Here is a 21565-nt window from a genome sequence, read left to right as displayed (position 1 = left end):
TGTAGGATTATATTAAATTTTAACTATGAAACTTCAAAATGTGTCTTATTGAAGACTTAAAGACAGAAAATAACAGTGCCTAATATAAATGAAATGAACTGTGTTTTGGATCAAAAATAATTTTTTTATTGTAGAAATAAAAATTTTGTAACACAATTTTTTTGGTGATAAACATTTGAAATTTTTAAACTTTAACAAAAGAAAAATGTTTTCCAAACGTTGTGTTTTTTCTTTGCGTGTACATGGACGGACGAACACCTAGGGGTAGATCGATTCTGGAGATGATTCTGCGTCAATCGGTATATATTTTATGGGGTCTAAATTCAATAATTCTGGTAGGCATATTTTTTGGCAGATCAAAGTTGTCATACCCTGACCACAATGTGGTTTAGGGTCATACTTACATCCTAGTAAACTAGATAATTTAAAAGTCATTCTTAATTAAATCTATGTATATTTCCTCAAATTAATGAAACCATACAGATGAGGTTTCTTAGTTATTTTAGCTGTCATCAACGCATTTCCTTTTCATTTCGATTTATAGTATGATATTTAAGCACTAGTCTTCTAGTCCTCTTCATGTCAATTGTATTACGATTTTAAGGTTCTTTACAGTCGTAGTAAATGGAGCACTTGCCATATAAATGGATGTGAAAACTTTGAGGGAATTTATGTTATTCCCCCATTATTTATTTATATTAAATCTGGAACCCGCTCTTCATCTACGCCACTGCAAATATTCCTAATATCCACGGTACCTTTAAGGATCTTTTTCCTGGAAAAATGAGAAATGTTTTAAATCAATTAAAGTGCATAAAATAACTAATGAAATCTAAACTTTATTTATAAAATACACAGAAAGAAATTTCATTAAAATTGAGCAAATGAAACTTTTTTTGGTCAATGCTTATTATGGCTCAATTTTAATGACAAATTACATACTTTCCTCCGAAACACAATTTTACATAAAAGAAATTCTTCGTTGTTATAAACATCTTTGTTATGAAGAAACTCGAAATTCGACTTTGGATAAAAAATTTAGTAACTATCAAAAAATATTTTATAAATATTTAAATAAAAGATATTTATGTTAATATTTAAATAAAATAAAGAAGAATAAAAGATTTAATATTTAAATACAAAATAAGAAATCATCTAAACGAAATTAATAATAACTATCATTCAAGTATAATCAAATCGATTTATTGTGGTCTTCTAATCGCTTATCAGCTTTTTATTTCAAAATTCAAGGAATAATACAGGACCGACAGGACCTGTTTGTATCGGCTGTAATTCATATCCATCGCCGCTCAAATAAATTGGGTGCATTTATTCTCTGACCAGGATACAAGAATAACACGCAGAAAAAATAGTTTTAGTTTTCAATCATAAAATTCAATAGAAATTTTTTCAATTACAGAAATGCTAGTATTAATCACCAACGGCAATGAAAAAATTAATAGATTCAATAATTCAATTATAATTGATGAATTAATTTTTGTTTTAATTTAAAAATTAATTGAACCAATTAAATTTCTAATTAGATATGGTTTAGACATTCTATTAAAATTTTAATTGGTATATTAATATTTTACAGACTTACCCAGTTTTATAGACTGCATTCGAATCTTCTGTTTTGATTTTGCCTGAAATATTTGATATGGAAAATGTGTACATCAATAATATTACTATTAAAATTATATATAAGGCGAATACAAGCCTGAAATATTTGATATGGAAAATGTGTACATCAATAATATTACTATTAAAATTATATATAAGGCGAATACCATAGGACAGATACATTTATAAAAATATAACGAATAGATAGATTTTCAATAAGATATCACCAACACGGAACAGAAAATCCATCGTCAAAGTGATGCTAATATTAACCCAGCAAAAAAAGCGTCGCCAAAAAAGTTGTGAAAATATTCTTTTTGGATCCGCAAGTGGTGCAAAATTGGCGCAGAAGCGATGAATTTAACATGGGCTTGCCATAGGACATATGTCCACCATTTCAACAGCCGTTGCAATGAATTTGCATCACTTCTTAAGGTGTGATGCGAATTCAGTGTTTTGGATTTGAATTAAGAAATTATGTGATACTTTGACAAACAAATAAATTTAAAATTTTTTTATGATTTTTTGTTGGAACATTTGACATCAAAAACTCACAATTTTCTAGAGTGGATTTAGCTTTTTTTCGTCAAAATTTAAATAATTTGTATTATTTTATTAATTCTTAATCTGTTTTTAACTTATTTGAAACAAAAAAAAATCTAAATTTCCTATTTAAAATATGAGAAAAGCGAGTTATAAAAAATTGACTCAAATGAACTTCCTGTGCAGTTAAAATAAAGAACATCTTTGGGAGAACTTTTTTGGAAGTGCTTTTAAAGTTGTGCCTTTAGAAGAACTTCCAAATTTTTGTTTCGCTGGGTAATTAATTAATTATTATAAAATATTTTTTTATGAAACAATTTATTACGTTCTGCAAAATTTTCTATAAAAATAAAATTTTGATAAAATTTTCTGTAGAAATAAAATTTTGACAAAATTTTCTATAGTACTAAAATTTTGACAAAATTTTCTATAGAAATAAAATTTTGACAAATTTTTCTATAGTAATAAAATTTTTACAACATTTTCTATGGAAATAAAATTTTGACGAAATATTCTATTGAAATAACATTTTCTATACAAATAAAATGACAAAATTTTCTATAGAAAAAAGTATTGACAACAATTTCTATAGAAATAAAATCTTGACGAAAATTTCTATAGAAATAAAATTTTAACAAAATTTTCTATAAAAATAAAATTTTAACAAAATTATCTATAGAAATAAAATTTTGAGAACATTTTCTATAGAAATAAAATTTTGACAAAATTTTCCATAGAAATAAAATTTTGTATAGAAATAAAATTGTAAGAAAATTTTCTATAGTAATAAAATGTTGAAAAATTTTCCATAGATATAAAATGTTGACAAAACTTTACATAGAAATAAAATTTTGACAAAATTTTCCATAGAAATAAAATTTTGACAAAATTTTCTATAGTAAAAAAAATTTCAGAAAGTTCTCTTTAGTAGTAAAATTTTAAGAAATTTTTTTATAGTAATCAAATTTTCTATAGAAATAAAATCTGGACAAAATTTTCTATACAAATACAATTTGACAACATTTTCTATAGTAGTAAAATTTTGAGAAAATGTTTTAAAGAAATAAAATTTTGAAAAAATTTTCTATAGTAAAATTTTAAGAAAATTTTCTATCGAAATAAAATTTTGACGAAATTTTCTATGGAAATAAAATTTTAATAAAATTTTCTATAGAAATAAAATTTTAATAAAATATTCTATCGAAATAAAATTTTCTATAGAAATGAAATTTTGAGAAAATTTTCTATGTTGACAAAATTTTCCATAGATATAAAATTTTAATAAAATATTCTATCGAAATAAAATTTTCTATAGAAATAAAATTTTGAGAAAATTTTCTATGGAAATAAAATTTTAATAAAATTTTCTATAGAAATAAAATTTTAATAAAATATTCTATCGACATAAAATTTTCTATAGAAATAAAATTTTGAGAAAATTTTCTATAGAAATAAAAATTTTAACAAAATTTTCTATAGAAATTACATTTTGAGAAAAATTGCTATAGATATAAATTTTTGACAATAGAAATAAATTTTTGACAAGAAAATTTTAACAAAATTTCTATAGAAATAAAATTTTGAGAAAATTTTCCAGAGAAATGAAATTTTGACAAAATTTTTCTATAGAAATAAAATTTTGTTGTTGTTTTTTGATTTCAGCTTAAAACCATGCATTGACTAAACTAAAAGTGTAGCTTAACCAACAGAGGAAAAGAATGTTTGTCAAATTTTGTCAAAGCCCTATAGACTGCAAGATGGTTGGATGGACGCACGTTTCGGAATTACCACATTCCTCATCAGCATCCTCTACTTGCAGCAAAACTATCAACCAATTATCAGAATAAACTCAGGCAGTTCATATCTCTGTTCCTATGCCACTGTCAAATGAAGTTGGCTGGGAAAAAAGAGGAAGCACGCTCAAAATAAACCCAGCCAACTGCACTCAAATCGATGATTTGACAGTGGCATAGGAAAAGAGATATGTTTGTACGAATTTATTTCGGCATAAGCCGGCTATCATGCAAAACCTTTTTTCGGAAGGTTCAAGTGTGGTTCATTGTTGGGTTTAAGTCTATAGGGCTTTGCCCAAATAAATTTGACAAACATTCTTTTCCTCTGTTGGTTAAGCTACACTTGTAGTTTAGTCAATGCATGGTTTTAAGCTGAAATCAAAAAACAACAACAATGCTTAAAGAACAAAACCAACAATAACAAAACAAAAAGAATGAAATAAAATTTTGATAAAATTTTCTATAGAAATAAAATTTTGATAAAATTTTATATAGAAATAAAATTTTGATAAAATTTTCTATAGAATACTTTATGTGATATTTATGTGATGGTTAGGTTAGGTTAGGTGGCAGCCCGATGTACCAGGCTCATTTAGACTATTCAGTCCATTGTGATACCACATTGGTGAACTTCTCTCTTATCACTGAGTGCTGCCCGATTCCATGTTAAGCTCAATGATAAGGGACCTCCTTTTTATAGCCGAGTCCGAACGGCGTTCCACATTGTAGTAAAACCACTAAGAGAAGCTTTGAAACCCTCAGAAATGTCACCAGCATTACTGAGGTAGGATAATCCACCGCTGAAAAACTTTTTGGTGTTCGGTCGAAGCAGGAATCGAACCCACGACCTTGTGTATGCAAGGCGGGCATGCTAACCATTGCACCACGGTAGCTCCCGATATTTATATGATATCTGATAGGAATATTTCGATGTGTTACCAACGGAATGACCAAGTTGGTATATCCTCCATCCTATGATCGAGGGTATAAAAATTAAATTAAGGGATTGTAATTATATAAGATGATGCACAGTGGCGGTGAAAAATGGTTCAATTTGGGAAGAATAATTCCACAATGAATCATCTCCCCCCGTCAGATCTATACTGAAGGCTATGGAAATTCGAATTAGCCAGCGATGTAACATGTGTATAATCAGTTTTGTGTTGATTGGTGTCTTTTCAATAACTTAATAGTAGCAATTCCCTTCATCTTCTTGTCCAATAAGCTCGAATAATTTATTTATTAAAAAATTTAGAACCTTAATAAATTATGTTATTAAATGCGGGAGGTACTAAGAGCCAATGTTTTCGACTTAAGAGCTCGAATAAATATTCTAATAATATGTAATAAACATAAATTAAATTTAGCATCAGTTTAACGATGCGGATTTTCAAAAATAATATTAGACATTTTAATAGAATTACCTTCTGATTTCAAGGACAATAATTTGTTCTCATTCAGCTTGGGAGCCCTTATTACCAACTCCCCTGTGATTTGTGAACGTTGTACAACAGCTTGTGAAGGTTTAACTTCTTCATTTAAGGCTATCTGAAATATTTTACCTTTGACAATAACACGAATATAGTTAATCTCTACATCCACTTTGATATGAGAAGTATCGAGATATCTGAAAAAAAAAAAAAAAAACAAAACAAAAAGGTTTTCGAGAATTATCTAAGAAAAGTTTTCTTTTCTGAGGAAAGAAATTTTAGACAATCAATATTCTTTAAAAGCAAATAAAAACAAGTAATGAAAGTCTAAAGACGGGTGGGACCGACTATAATATACCCTGCACCACTTTGTATATCTAAATTTTCGATACCATATCACATCCGTCAAATGTGTTGGGGGCTATATATAAAGGTTTGTTCCAAATACATACATTTAAATATCACCCGATCTGGACAGAATTTGATAGACTTCTACAAAATCTATAGACTCAAAATTTAAGTCGGCTAATGCACGCAAAAGTTTATTTATGATTTATCGCTCGATATATACACAGAAAAAAATTTCACGAAAAATTTTCCAATTAAAATTTTAATTGAGTTTTAAAAAATATTCAATTACAAATTTAATTGAATCAACAATTTTTTTAATTGAAACAAAAATCAATCACAACAATTAATAGTATCAATTAATTTTTTAATTGGATTAATTAATTTTTTAATTGACCTTCAATTAATTTTTTAATTGATTCTATCATTTCTGTGATTGAAGACATTTCAATTAAAAAATTAATTGGATCAATTAATTTCGTGATTGAATAAGAAAAAAAAATTTTTTGTGTGTATGTATTAAAAGTTTAGGAAAATTAGAGTCATTTTTACAACTTTTGGACTAAGCAATGGCGTTTTACAAGGAAAATGTTGGTATTTTGACCATTTTTGTCCAAATAGGAAAAACATATGTATGGGAGCTATATCTAAATCTGAACCGATTTCAACCAAATTTGGCACGCATAGCTACAATGCTAATTCTTCTCCCTGTCGGAGTAAAAGATTGGCCACTGTGGTCATATGAGTATAAATCGGGCGAACGATATATATGGGAGCTATATCTAAATCTGAACCGATTTCAATAAAATTTGGCACGCACAGCTACAATGCTAATTCTACTCCCTGTGCAAAATTTCAACTAAATCGGAGCAAAAAATTGGCCTCTGTAGTTATATGAGTGTAAATCGGGCGAAAGCTATATATCGGAGATTTATTTAAATCTGAACCGATTTCAACCAAATTTGGCACGCAAAGCTACAATGCTAATTCTACTCCCTGTGCAAAATTTCAACTAAATCGGAGTTAAAAATTGGCCTCTCTGGTCATACGAGTGTAAATCGGGCGAAAGCTATATATGGGAGATATATCTAAATCTGAACCGATTTCAACCAAATTTGGCACGCACAGCTACAATGCTAATTCTACTCCCTGTGCAAAATTTCAACTAAATCGGAGCAAAAAATTGGGCTCTGTGGTCATATGAATGTAAATCGGGCGAACGATATATATGGGAGCTGTATCTAAATCTGAACCGATTTCAATAAAATTTGGCACACTTGACTACACTACTAATTGTACTCCTAGTGCAAAATTTCACCCAAATTGGGGTAAAACTCTGGCTTCTGGGGCCATATAAGTCCATATCGGGCGAAAGATATATATATGGGAGCTATATCTAAATCTGAACCGATTTCTTCCAAAATCAATAGGGTTCTATTCTAAGCCAAAACACATACCAAATTTGATTAGGATTGGACTAAAACTGCGACCTAGACTTTGATTACAAAAATGTGTTCACGGACAGACGGACAGACGGCCATGGCTATATCGACTCAGGAGCCCACCCTGAGCATTTTTGCCAAAGACACCATGTGTCTATCTCGTCTCCTTCTGGGCGTTGCAAACATATGCACTAACTTATAATACCCTGTTCCACAGTGTGGCGCAGGGTATAAATATTAAGAGGCAATCGTTGAATTCTTTATCATACATGTGGGCTTCTTTGCTCTTAAAGAATATAGTTTAGGGCAATTTCTTTTGTCTAAAATTTCGTTCTGGAAGAAAGTATTTTTCCTTTTGGGTGTACACACTTGTAGACTTCTAATTGCAAAATATATTCATCATATTCATCCTTCAAGCTGAAAGGTAATTCCGGCTTATTTAGATTATACGGTCGACCACATGGAGCAAATAATGTGGGTTCTTTTTTAGGCGGCTTTGTTACGTCAGCCGAGTCTCCTTTTTGTCGACATAGCTTTTGATATTTTGCCATTTCATTGCGAATTTCTGGACAATTTTCACTTGTAGAATCCCAAAATGTTTTAATACGTTCCTGTTCATCTTCAATTGTGGACATTTTGGCTTCCAGTTCTTGCTTTTGTTGTAGAAAACGTATCTTTTGAGCATCACGTTGCATAGAATATTGAGCTTGCCTCTGGATGATAACTGCTCGATATTCCCTAAGCTTGGGCTTGGCTTGCAGTTTATGGGTCAAAGTTACCTCCTGACAATCCAAGCTATCCAATTGGGGCAACGTTGCAATAACATATTCACGATAGTTGGGATAATCACAGCAAGGATTCCCTGTTAGTATGAGTATTCTCAAATTGTAATTATCCTTAAGGCTCTCAATCGATGTTAATTCACCAATGAAATTCAAAGTCAAATCCAATTTGTTAAGTGATTCCAATTGTTGCAAATTTTCTATGCGTTCTATATTATTGATGGCCAAATTCAAATATTCTAGACGTTTTAATTTAAAGAGATTTTCAATTTTCGATATGAGATTCGATTGCAACAGCAAGATCTTCAAATCACGGCACCAATTATGTAGATGTTCAATACGTTCAATGTCTTCCTGGTGAAGGGATAATTCCTCTAAGGTGCTAATAAGCAATTCATTGTGTTCCGATTTTTTACGCACCAATTCTTCAGTAACTGGAAAATATATTTAAAAAAATTCTAAATTAATATGTCTTTGAATTCTTGTATTTTTATAAATCAAACCTACTTCTTACCATGTTGAAAATTGTTTTTGATAGTTTGTGTATTGAATTAAACAAATATAGTGGTTTACTGGGTTGCCTTAGTAACGACAGAGGGTTGAACAAAATACTACTAAATAAATGGTGACATATCACATGTAATAGTGTAGGATTTTTTATTTTTACACAGAAAAAAATTATTTTGTATATATAAATATTTGTGTACTTCACACTAATACACCCAGAAAAAAAGTTAACCCAACATGAAAGAAAATGAAGGTTCATTTTAGAATATTTTAAATAAAATGTTTTACTAAGTTAAAAATTTTTGTCAAATCGAACAAAATTTATTAAAAATAATAAATTTAATAATAAGTTAACAATTTTTGTCAAAGCAAACAAAATTTATTAAAAATAATAAATTTATTTCAGTTCTTTAAATTTCATATTTTGAAGGAAAAGATTGGACTTAAAAATGTTTAAAATGTCTTTAGCGCTATATGAAGTTCAAGGCAGATAAAATTTAAGAACAAGTATATACAGTAGTAAGTTCGGCCAGGCCGAATCTTAAATACCCACCACCATGAATCAAATATAATAAAGGGTGGTTAAATTGTAAGGGCCGATGTAAATTTGTGAACCACGCCTAAACGCCAAGTTTTCTTCCGAATTTTATTTGACATCTCTCTATTTTAGACTTACTCAATTTGAACCATGGAGAGATACACAATCCAAAAACATGTTAAATGGTTCCAAGAAATTGCAACAGTGGATGATCAATTTTCGAAGAAAATCATCTTCAATGATGAGGCACATTTTCACCTCAGTGGATTCGTCAATAAACAGAATTGCCGCATTTGGGCGAATGAGAATCCAAGAGTGATTGTCGAAAAACCAATGCACCCACAAAGAGTGACTGTTTGGCAGTGTTGCCAGTATTGGGGATTTTTCCCCAAATCGGGGATATTTTTTCGTTGATGGGGACAAAATTTTTGAATTGGGGACTTGGGGATTTGGTGGGGAATTTCCACAAATTTGGGGATTTTTGTGGGGAATTTTCGATATTTGTTCAGTAACCAAGTAATTATCACAGTAAGAACTATGGTTTATATGAAATTCATTACATGCTTAAAAAAGGCTTAAAGAAGTACAGAGATTCTCAAAAAAAATAAAAAAAACTTTCCTCCTCTTTATTCCACGGAATTTATTTGGGTGGCCCAAGAGCTTCTTTACAATTTACTCTTTTTTCCTAAGAAATTTTTTACTATTGTGAAATTATTTCGTAAGGACTCATATGCGTACATCACTGATTTTGAACATGTATCCCATATCCTGCACATACAGAGTAGAGTTCATATCGGGACAGCAATGCATTTTGATCGATAAGTCAATTTTATTTCTTGACTATATGTTGACCGAACTCCCATTTTTATTCTCCAGTGAGGATTTGCATAAGATGACTATACCAATAATTAACTCTGATGGGGGCTGGTATCGGATGATATTTTGAGCACCCGTCTCCTGGTTTTGTGTTTTGAAATCTTCATTCAATTGCACATTTTTATTTTATTTAAAATGTTTTTTTTTTAATTTTGTACGGATTTTCCACAGCAGAGTCTATTCGTTTACTTTTTTTTTTTCAAAAAACTTGCCAAAAATTTCTTGGGGATTTTTATGGGGAATTTTAAATTAAATTGGGGATTTTTGGGGATAAAAGCGATCCATTTTGGGGACAAGAGCTCGGAAAATACTGGCAACACTGCTGTTTGGTGCGGTTTATGGGCTGGCGGCATCATCGGGCCGTATTTTTTCCAAAATGAGGCCGGTCAGGCAGTTACTGTGAATGGTGTTCGCTATCGTGAGATGATAACGAACTTTTTATGGCCCGAATTGGAAGATATGGATATGGACGGTATGTGGTTTCAGCAGGACGGTGCCACTTGCCACACAGTTAACGAAACAATGGCTCTTTTGCGCAACAAATTCAATGACCGTGTTATCTCACGTAATGGCGATGTCAATTGGCCGCCATGATCATGTGATTTGACACCGTTGGACTTTTTTCTTTGGGGTTATTTGAAAGAAAAGGTGAACGTCGATAAGCCAGCAACAATTCAAGAGCTAAAGGATGAGATAATTCGGCACATTAACGGCATAGAACCTCCATTATGCCTCAGCGTCATCGAAAATTTGGACCATCGGATGAAGGTGTGCCACCGAGGTTGCGGCGTCCATTTAGCCGATATTTTGTTCCATACATAATTGAGTACTACCAATATATCATAATAAAATAAAATTACAATAATTTCCAAAATAGTTTGTGTTTTATTCAAAATCAACATCAGCCCTTGAAATTTTAACCACCCTTTAGTTTCCTTTGAAAATTTCAGGGGGTTTGATGACAGATATTTTCCCAAGCAGATCAGTTCGCCTTCTATACCCTTAATAAGTGAAATCGGTCTATATGGAGGCCTTACCAAATGGACCGATAAAACTAAATCATATACACTTTGTTGTGGGTCTGAAATGACAGTATATTTTCAATTTGTGGCAAATCGGATAAAAACTTCAATTTCTAGAAACCCTAGGAGTTAAATCGGGAGTCCGGTGTAATGGGGGCTATACCAAAACATGGAAGGATACAAACTACGGATTTAGAAGCCCAAGAAGTAAATCTGGAGATCGGTCTATATGGGGGCTATATCGAAATATGGTCCGATAATCACCATTTTCGGCACATCTCTTTATTTTCCTACAATACCTCTAGATTTCCAATTTCAGGCAAATTGGGTAAAAACTTCGGATTCTAGAAGCCCAAGAAGTAAAATCGGGAAATCGGCCTATATGGGAGCTATATCAAAACATCGACCGATAATCACCATTTTCGGCACACCTTTTTAAGGTCCTAGAATACTTCTAGATTTCCGGTTTGAGGCCAATTGGGTAAAAATTACGTATTCTAGAAGACCAAGATGTAAACTCGGGAGATCGGTCTATATGGTGGCTATATTAAAACATGGACCGATACACCCCAATTTTCAAATAGAAGGGCAAAGGGTAGGTCCCTCTTCCTGTCCAAATATTACAAAATCAGGTACCCCATATTAATTAATTACATAATCTCCCTCAAGTTAATTTTATAATCTACCTCAAGTTAATTTCATAATCTTCCTCAAGTTTTATGTACATTTTCGGTAAGTCGGATAATTTTAGTTTTTTCACTGTACTTTGAAAAAGGCAGGCAAAGGGGTAGTCCCCCTCCCCGTCCAAATACCGAAAAATAAAGTAGCGGATCTGTGTTTAGATACTACCCCTAACCTTCCTTGAAAATTTCATCCAATTCGGAGAACTTTGACACAATTAAAAAAAAAATCGGGCAAGTAGGAGGTTCCCCTCCCCGACCAGAGGTACCCAATTTTCACTGCAAACTGGCATCAGTTTTCCAAAGTTATATGCTCTCCAATGAGTCCAATCGTATTTGTTTATTATTGTTATCCTTAGAATGATAATACTAAAATCATCTTATTTTTAAATCTCATCAGTTATACTCCTTAGCATTTTAGGTGACAATTAATTTCACGGTTATCAACTATTATTTGTAATCAAATACGATGAACGAAGGCAACGTCACTTAAATACAACTGCCTGTATACGATCAGTTTCAATTGATAGCTAATCATTCAACGGTTACAACCATAGAATATCCAATAAAGACGGGGAAAAAATGACCAAAGAAAATATTAACGGTGACAGTGATATTTTAAGACCTTTAACAAGCCACGAAGTTGAGGAATTATTGCAACTATATAAACAAAAATACGGTGTAGATAATTTTCAATATCTGCTCATCTACAACGAGTGCAGATGGAAGAGAAAATTGAGTGAATTAAAGTCGGAGGAGGAACAAAGCGATAAATTTATCTCGTTTAAGAGAACATTTTACACTCATGCCAAGGGGGATTTTAGGACACATGGAACTTATGTATGCCTCCATCAAGATATAGTGAGTACTTTTTATACAAACCACGATAGAATGGGTGGATGTCATGGCATGAAATTTTGAGTTGAAATTTGGCCCTCTGCCATACAGTTCATAATTATTTGTAGACTCATCGATACACACCGATCGAGAACTAAAGTGGCTTATATATATATTTAAATTGCCATTTTCTTAAAACATAAAAACATAGAAAATTTTGCGATGTTTGAACAAACCTTGCCAATTGGCAATTATTACCACAATCCAAGTAATGCGAGTGTGGATGACACACTTTAGTAGAACTTAGAACGTCATCCATGGTGAAGGATACGTAATATTCGTCCTGGTCAATCATTCTTGTTATCATAGGATAGGGGTATATTGACATTGTCATTCCGTTTGTAACACATCGAAATATTGGTCTCGGGCCCCATAAATTATATATTCTGGGCCGTGGTGAAGTTCTAGGTCGATTTAGCGATGTTCGTCCGAATAAACTAAGCAATCGACCCGAAACTTAGCACAAGTAGTTTCACAATGGACTGAATAGTCTAAGTGAGCCTGAATCTTAATCGGGCTGCCACTTTAACTTAGCACAAGTAGTTGTTATTGATGTAGATCGGATGGTATTAAATATGGACCATTTTGGACCACTTTTTGGTATAGACCCCATAAAAACCGACCCTAAGATTTCCTTGCGGAAGCTCTTGGAGGATAAAATTTCATCAGATCCGTTTGGAATTTGGTACGGGGTATTAGTCTGCAGCCTCTAACAACCATGCGAAAATTGGTCCATATACGTTCATAATTATATATAGCCCCCATATAAATCGATGCCAAGATATGATTTCCGGAGCTATTTGGAGAAATAAATTTCATCCGATCCCGTTGAAATTTGGTACGTGATGTTGGTATACGCTATCTAACAACCGTGCGAAAATTGGTCCATATCGGTTCATATTTATATATAACTCCCATATAAATAGATACCCAGATATGACTTTCGAAGCTTGTTGGAAGAGTAAATTACATCTGATCTGTTTAAATCAGTCCCCAAGAATTGACTTCTGAACACGGTTGCCACTCGATCAAAAAATAATCTACCAAAATTTGAACAAACATTTTTCCAAACAACCTACCAAATAAAAAATCTTATTTTGTAGTTTTTGATCAAATTTTATTTCTATTATTTCTATAGAAATTTGGTCAAATTTTAATTACTATAGAAAATTTTGTCGAAATTTTATTTCTATAAACAATTTTGTTACAATTTTATTTCTTTAGAAAATTTTCTCAAAACTTTATTTCCGTAAAACATTTTGTCAACATTTTATTTACGTAGAACATTTTGTCTAAATTTTATTTAATAGTAATTTTTATCAAAATTATATTTCCATAGAAAATTTTGTCAAAATTTTATTCCTATAGAAACAACATTTATTTCTGTAGAACATTTTGTCAAAATTTTATTTTATAGCAATTTCTGTCAAAATTTTATTTCTAAAGAAAATTTTGTCAGAATTTTATTTCTGTAGAAAATTTTGTAAAAATTTTATTTCTATAGAAAATTTTGTAAAAAATTTTGTCAACATTTTATTTCTGTAGAACATTTTGTAAAAATTTTATTTAATAGCAATTTTTGTCAAAATTATATTTCCATAGAAAATGTTGTCAAAATTTTTTTCTTATAGAAACAACATTTATTTCTGTAGAACATTTTGTTAAAATTTTATTTTATAGAAATATTTGTCAAAATGTTATTTCTATGAAAAATTTTGTCAAAATTTTATTTCTATAGAACATTTTGACAACATTTTATTTCTATAGTAAATTTTATTTTACAACAATTTTTGTTAAAATTTTATTTCTTTCCATAGAAAATGTTCTCAAAATTTTATTTCTATAGAAAATTTTCTCAGAATTATCTATTTTCATAGAAAATTTTATTTCTATATAAAATTTTGTTAAAATTTTATTTCCATAGAAAACGTTGTCAAAATTTTAATTCCATAGACAATTTTGTCAACATTTTATATCCATAGAAAATTTTATCAACATTTTATATCTATAGAAAATTTTGTGAAAATTTTATTTTGTAGCAATTTTTGTTAAAATTTTATATCCATAGAAAATGTTGTCAAAATTTTGTTTCCATAGAAAATTTTATCAAAATTTTATTTCTATAGAAACTTTTGTCAAAATTTTTTTCTATAGAAGATTTTGTAAAATTTTTATTTTATAGTAATTTATGTTAAAGTTTTTTTTTCATAGAAAATTTTGTCAAAATTTTGTTTCCATAGAAGATTTTGTCAAAATTTTGTTTCCATAGAAGATTTTGTCAAAATTTTATTTCTATATAAATTTTTGTCAAAATTTTATTTCTATATAAAATTTTGTCAAAAATTTATTTCTATAGAAAATTTTATTTCTATAGAAGATTTTGTCAAAATTTTATTTCTATAGAAAAATTTGTCAAAATTTTATTTCTATAGAAAATTTTGTCAAAATTTTATTTCTATAGAAAATTTTGTGAAAATTTTATTTCTATAGAAAATTTTGTCAAAATTTGGTTTCCATAGAAGATTTTTTGTCAAAATTTTATTTCTATATAAATTTTTGCCAAAATTTTATTTCTATAGAAGATTTTGTCAAAATTTTATTTCCATAGAAAATTTTATCAAAATTTTATTTCTATAGAAAATTTTGTCAAAATTTTGTTTCCATAGAAGATTTTGTCAAAATTTTATTTCTATATAAATTTTTGTCAAAATTTTATTTCTATATAAATTTTTGTCAAAATTTTATTTCTATAGAAATTTTTGTCAAAATTTTATTTCTATAGAAGATTTTGTCCACATTTTATTTCTATAGAAAATTTTGTCAAAATTTTATTTCTTAGAAAATTTTGTGAAAATTTTATTTCAATAGAAAATTTTGTGAAAATTTTATTTTATAGCAATTTTTGTTGAAATTTTATATCTATAGAAAATTTTTTTAAAAATTTTATTTCTATAGAAAATTTTGTTAAAATTTTATTTCTATTAAAATTTTTGTGAAAATTTTATTTCTATAGAAAATTTTGTCAAAATTTTATTTCTATAGAAAATTGTGTGAACATTTTATTTTATTGCGATTTTTGTTAAAATTTTGTTTCCATAGAAGATTTTGTCAAAATTTTGTTTCCATAGAAGATTTTGTCAAAATTTTATTTCTATAGAAAATTTTGTCAAAATTTTGTTTACATAGAAGATTTTTTGTCAAAATTTTATTTCTATATAAATTTTTGTCAAAATTTTATTTCTATAGAAAATTTTGTCAAAATTTTATTTCTATACAAGATTTTGTCAAAATTTTATTTCCATAGAAAATTTTATCAAAATTTTATTTCTATAGAAAAATTTGTCAAAATTTTGTTTCCATAGAAGATTTTGTCAAAATTTTATTTCTATATAAATTTTTGTCAAAATTTTATTTCTATAGAAAATTTTGTCAAAAATTTATTTCTATAGAAAATTTTATTTCTATAGAAGATTTTGTCAAAATTTTATTTCTATAGAAAAATTTGTCAAAATTTTATTTCTATAGAAAATTTTGTCAAAATTTTATTTCTATAGAAAATTTTGTCACAATTTTATTTCTATAGAAAATTTTGTGAAAATTTTGTTTCCATAGAAGATTTTTTGTCAAAATTTTATTTCTATATAAATTTTTGTCAAAATTTTATTTCTATAGAAAATTTTGTCAAAATTTTATTTCTATACAAGATTTTGTCAAAATTTTATTTCCATAGAAAATTTTATCAAAATTTTATTTTTATAGAAAATTTTGTCAAAATTTTGTTTCCATAGAAGATTTTGTCAAAATTTTATTTCTATATAAATTTTTGTCAAAATTTTATTTCTATAGAAATTTTTGTCAAAATTTTATTTATTTTATTTCTATAGAAAATTTTGTCAAAATTTTATTTCTATAGAAAATTTTGTGAAAATTTTATTTCAATAGAAAAATTTGTGAAAATTTTATTTTATAGCAAGTTTTGTTAAAATTTTATATCTATAGAAATTTTTTTTAAAAATTTTATTTCTATAGAAAATTTTGTTAAAATTTTATTTCTATAAAAATTTTTGTGAAAATTTTATTTTATTGCGATTTTTGTTAAAATTTTATATCCATAGAAACTTTTTTTCAAAATTTTATTTCTATAAAAAATTTTGTCAAAATTTTATTTTTATAGAAAATTTTGTCAAAATTTTATTTCCATAGAAGATTTTGTCAAAATTTTATTTCTTTAGAAAATTTTGTAAAAATTTTATTTCTATCGAAAATTTGTGAAGTACCTTTATGTGGAGAGGTGTATTTTCCAAATTCTACCACATCTTAAAGAATTGTACTAATCTACCAGACAGTAAAAAATCTAAAATTTTTGGTAGAATTCTTCTGGATCATCATGTAGGAATAAATTCCATCCAATCCGCTTGAAATTTGGCTTTCTAGTTCCCATTCGAAAACATTTATGGGGTTCTCTAAATAAACCGATCAAGAACTATAGTGGCTAATTTAAATTGCATTTTTCTATATAACATAGACTCCACATGGACTAACTTACAATTTAGAAGACAATGTAAAGAAGCTTTAAAATACACTGCCATCGGCTATTGGTACCACAACCCAAGTAATTTGATTGTGGATGCTAGAATACGTCCTTAAACAACCAAGTAAATATTGGTCCATAATCATTAGAGTGACCGCAATTTATATGGGGCAAAAAAAAACTTTTTGGACAAAACATTCGTTTTTTTTTTTTAATTTTGAGCGACGAGCGGCACGTGTTAACGTCGTTTAATCGGGCTCAAATTTTGGCTATACCAATATCTGGAAATGGGATTCGTTTCGTGGGGTTAAGGCGAACAAGATTCCGACATTTTTTTTTTGCCCCATATAAGTTGCGGTCACTCTAATAATCATAATTATATAGGCACCATATAAACTGATTGGTAGGTTGGTAGAATTCTTGTCTTTTTGATAGATTTCTGAAAATATTTCCCACCAATTAATTAATTACTCTACTATAGCAAATATTTTGGCGAGTTTTAGTACAGAGAAATTGTGATATCGATTATTCTGTTTGTAATTATACTGCAATTTTTGCAATTTTTATATTGAAGTTCAAATGGATATTGTGTTAGGGCTGCCAAGTTAGCCCTGCGTTAACGTAAGCCTATCCTGAATTATGTAATTATCTTATTTTATTTATTTGTTAATAAAACAAAATTCTATTATTTTTGGAAAGTCGTATAACTTATATGAAAAGCCTTTTTCCCATACCAACCTCCAAAATGATGAATTTGGTAGATTTTTGGTAGAATTTTTTTTTATTTGTTGATTATTTTTAACTGGTGTGGCAACCGTGCGTATATACATTTTATTGTTTAGAGTTGGGAACATGTTGTCTGCCCGTTCCCCTTAATCTCCGGTTACAGAATTTATTCCTATTTTAGATTAATAGAAAATTTTGAAAATATTTTTAAGGAAGGTGTATAATTAAACACATTTCTATTTCTATTTTTTTAGATACAAACTGTTTCGTTCCACACGTGGCAATCGAATTTTAAAGAATTGTTAGAATGTCTAAATGAAACCAATCGTATTCAATGGAGAAATGGACCTCTGCTTTCCAATGTAGCAAATGAATATTCAGATGAAATAAAACAGCTTGTTCTGCGTAAAGGTATTACCATACAAAAAGCTCGATTATGTCAAGCATTTTCCTTAGACCGCGAAAAAGCTTCAGACTTTTGCCCAGTAGTGTAAGTTATTTTTCCCCCTAATTTAAAACTCTAAATCAAAATTCTAATTTCTTTGTTTTCTTATAGAATACCAGATGGTTATGAATTGGCTACACTCCAAGAACATCATGCCCCAATGATATACTCTATGTGGGCCAATAATAAAGAAGGATCACTGGACTACATTAAGGGGCTGATTAAGATGGATACAACATTTGGCTTATATGAAAAGGCAAACCATTCATTGGTTGGATGGATCTTTCGAAATGAATTTTGTGGCATGGGGTTAGTAAAGGAGTTGGTCCCTCCACCATAAAATGGGAGATGTAATATGTACCATCCTGGGGAGCAGAATATTATAAGTTAGTGCATATGTTTACAATACCCAGAAGAAGATGATATAACATAGACACATGGTGTCTTTGGCAATAATGTTCTGTCCGTCCGTCTGTCTGTGAACACCTTTTTGGGATCAAAGTCTAGGTCATAGATTTAGGACAATCGGCTTCATATTTAGCACAAGTATGTGATTTGGATCAGAAAAGGACCCTATTGTTTTTGAAAGAACTCGGTTCAGATTTAGGTAGATATAGTTCCTACACTTAAAAAAACAAAAAAGTTTACTTGGATCCAAAGATTTTGACCTTCCCTTAAGGATTTTGGTATTGATTACGAGCCAAAGATGCAGCTTCTTTAAAATAAATAATTATTTTAGCGACCTATCTGGCTTTAAACCTAGGACCAATAATATTAAAATTAGGATACAAATCTCTTTTATCAAATTTTAATTCTCTTTTCGCGGTTTATTAATAAAGGTACTCACGTACAAACAAATGCCAGTTTAAAAATCCAAATTATAATGGATACTTCAAAGTAAAAAATGTTTTCTTAATTCCAAAAAAACTTTAAACCTAAGACGCTAAATCCTCAAAATAAGTCTTAGCCTATATTTGAAGCGTTTTTATATTAAATCTAAAGTTTCATTATTTCAGTTAATTTAAGGACAATTTCTTTAAATCCAAAATGTGTTTCTTTACTTTAAGGATAATTAGCCTTAGTCCAAACACATGCGACTTTAACGAAATTTAATGAAAAAAAAATTTGAAGAAAAGATTATAAACTTTATTTTAATTAAAATTTCATTCACGTAAATATTTTTTCAGTGTATATATATTCCGCCCGATATACACTTTTATGGCCCCAGAAGGTAGAGTTTTACCTTGATATGCTTTAAATTGTGCTCAAGGAGTACAATTAATAGTGACGTAAAGTGTGCAACGTTTGGTTGAAATCGTTTCAGATTGGGATATAGCTCTCATATATATATTTGCACCACAAATGCCAAGGTTGCAATCCGATTTACGTGAAATTTAGGGAGTAGAGTTAACATTCCTACTATGCATGCCAAATTTGATTGAAATCGTTTCAGATTTAGATATAGCTCCCATATAAATATTTTGCTCTATTTAGAGTCATTATGTTACAGATGCCAAAGTTGTAATCCAATTTACGTGAAATTTTGCACAGGGAGTAGAGTTAGCTTTCTTACTATGTATGCCAAATTTGATTGAAATCGGTTCAAATATATATGGGAGTTATATCTCCCATGCATATTTTCGACCGATTTGACCACCATAAATTTTGCACAAAGAATAGATTTACCATTTTAACTATGCATGCTAATTTGGTCAAACTCGGCTCTGATTTAGACAAAACCCCCTATATATGTTTTTCCAATTTGGGCTTTAAAAATTACTCAAATTTTCTTACGCCTCTAATACATATTTATTGACCGATAAGTCATAAAACACTTTTTTCGAAAAATAGGGTCTATTGATTGGTGTAAGGTATAATATGTACGTCCCCGCCCGACATTAGATTTTCTTTACTTGTTTTTAATGAAATTTTCTTTGTATGTACGTCCGAAAACTTGTATATGGTAGATATTTGTAATCCATTCCCTCTTTCTAGGATTCTTCAAGTGCTAACAACCGAGCAACGAAAAGGATTTGGAAATTTATTAGCGAGGACAATGTCTTATACAATAGCAAAATCAGAGGACATAAATGTGACGGCGTGGGTAGTCGTTGGAAATGTAAAATCTGAGAAATTGTTTCAAAGTCTCGGATTCAAGTTAATCGTGATTTATGAGTGGATTCAACTGAATAAAGCTGAATAAAAATTTAAAATAAAATTATTCATTTCTTGTTCAAATACTATATGGAATACCATGATAACATCAAACGGGGTTTCCATTTCGAAAAACCGAGATTTGATAGAATTTTTACCACAAACATAGCGCAAATCATAAACCTTTTGGGTCCACTTAGAGTTGGTTTTTTCGGATCTAAAAGTCCGCACTCATTCCCCAAAATGCAGGACGTTCTATAGAAAATTTTATCAAAATATTATTTCGATAGAAATTTTGTTAAAATTTTATTTCTATAGAAAATTTTGTCAAAATTTTATTTCGATAGAAATTTTGTCAAAAATTTTAGTTCTATAGAAAATTCTGTCAAAATTTTATTTCTATAGAAAATTTTGTTAAAATTTTATTTATGTAAAGATTTTGTCAAAATTTTATTTCTATAGAAAATTTTCTAAAAATTTTTATTTTATTTATATATTTTGTCAAAATTTTATTTCTATAAAAAATTTTGTCAAAATTGTATTTCTTGTACGTTTGTTGTTTTTGTTTTTTGACCTTTTTGTTCATTACCTTCTGGTTTCTTTTTGTAAATTCAAGCTCGAGGTCAGAAAATTTCTGCAGAAAATTTTGTCAAAATTTTATTTCTATAGAAAATTTTCTCTAATTTTATTTGTATAGAAAATTTCTCTACAAAATTTTCTCAAAATTTTAGTTCTATAGAATATTTTATATCTATTGAAAACTTTATTTCTATAGAAAATTTTGTCAAAATTTTATTTCTAGAGAAAATTTTGCCAAAATTTTATTTCTATAGAAAATTTTATCAAAATTTATTTCTCTACAAAATTTTCTCAAAATTATAATTCTATAAAAATGTTCTCAAAATTTTATATCTTTTGAAAATTTTATTTCTGTAGAAAATTTTGTTAAAATTTTATTTCTATAGAAAATTTTGTCAACATTTTATTTCTATAGAAAATTTTGTCAAAATTTATTTCTATAGAAAATTTTATCAAAATTTTATTCCTATAGAAAATTTTGTCAAAATTTTATTTCTATAGAAAATTTTGTTAAAATTTGATTTCTATAGAAAATTTTTGTCAAAATTTTATTTCTATAGAAAATTTTGTCAACATTTTATATCGATTAAAAATTTTGTCCATCGAAAATGTCCTAGTTGGACGCTAATAAATTCCAAAATCGACCAGA

General features: G+C 28.8%; 2 protein-coding genes across 2 annotated transcripts; one reads left to right on the top strand and one right to left on the bottom strand.

The window, feature by feature from the left end:
• Positions 1–434: 434 nt before the first annotated feature.
• Positions 435–8560, bottom strand: tilB (touch insensitive larva B). The gene is made up of 5 exons (XM_075301279.1): positions 8469–8560; positions 7549–8395; positions 5384–5586; positions 1604–1646; positions 435–775 (listed from the first exon to the last, which is right to left on the bottom strand). Exons 1-5 carry the CDS (start codon positions 8476–8478, stop codon positions 694–696), a joined length of 1185 nt encoding a protein of 394 aa, XP_075157394.1. The 5' UTR covers positions 8479–8560; the 3' UTR covers positions 435–693.
• A 3535-nt stretch (positions 8561–12095) lies between these two features.
• LOC142230587 (uncharacterized) lies at positions 12096–20401 on the top strand. The gene is made up of 4 exons (XM_075301227.1): positions 12096–12445; positions 17993–18228; positions 18295–18492; positions 20179–20401. Exons 1-4 carry the CDS (start codon positions 12167–12169, stop codon positions 20384–20386), a joined length of 921 nt encoding a protein of 306 aa, XP_075157342.1. The 5' UTR covers positions 12096–12166; the 3' UTR covers positions 20387–20401.
• The last annotated feature ends 1164 nt before the right edge of the window (positions 20402–21565 follow it).

This window comes from Haematobia irritans, chromosome 3 (assembly GCF_050003625.1).
Source record: "Haematobia irritans isolate KBUSLIRL chromosome 3, ASM5000362v1, whole genome shotgun sequence".
In the NCBI taxonomy this organism is placed as follows: domain Eukaryota; kingdom Metazoa; phylum Arthropoda; class Insecta; order Diptera; family Muscidae; genus Haematobia; species Haematobia irritans.
This window is presented reverse-complemented; position numbering and strand designations above follow the sequence as displayed.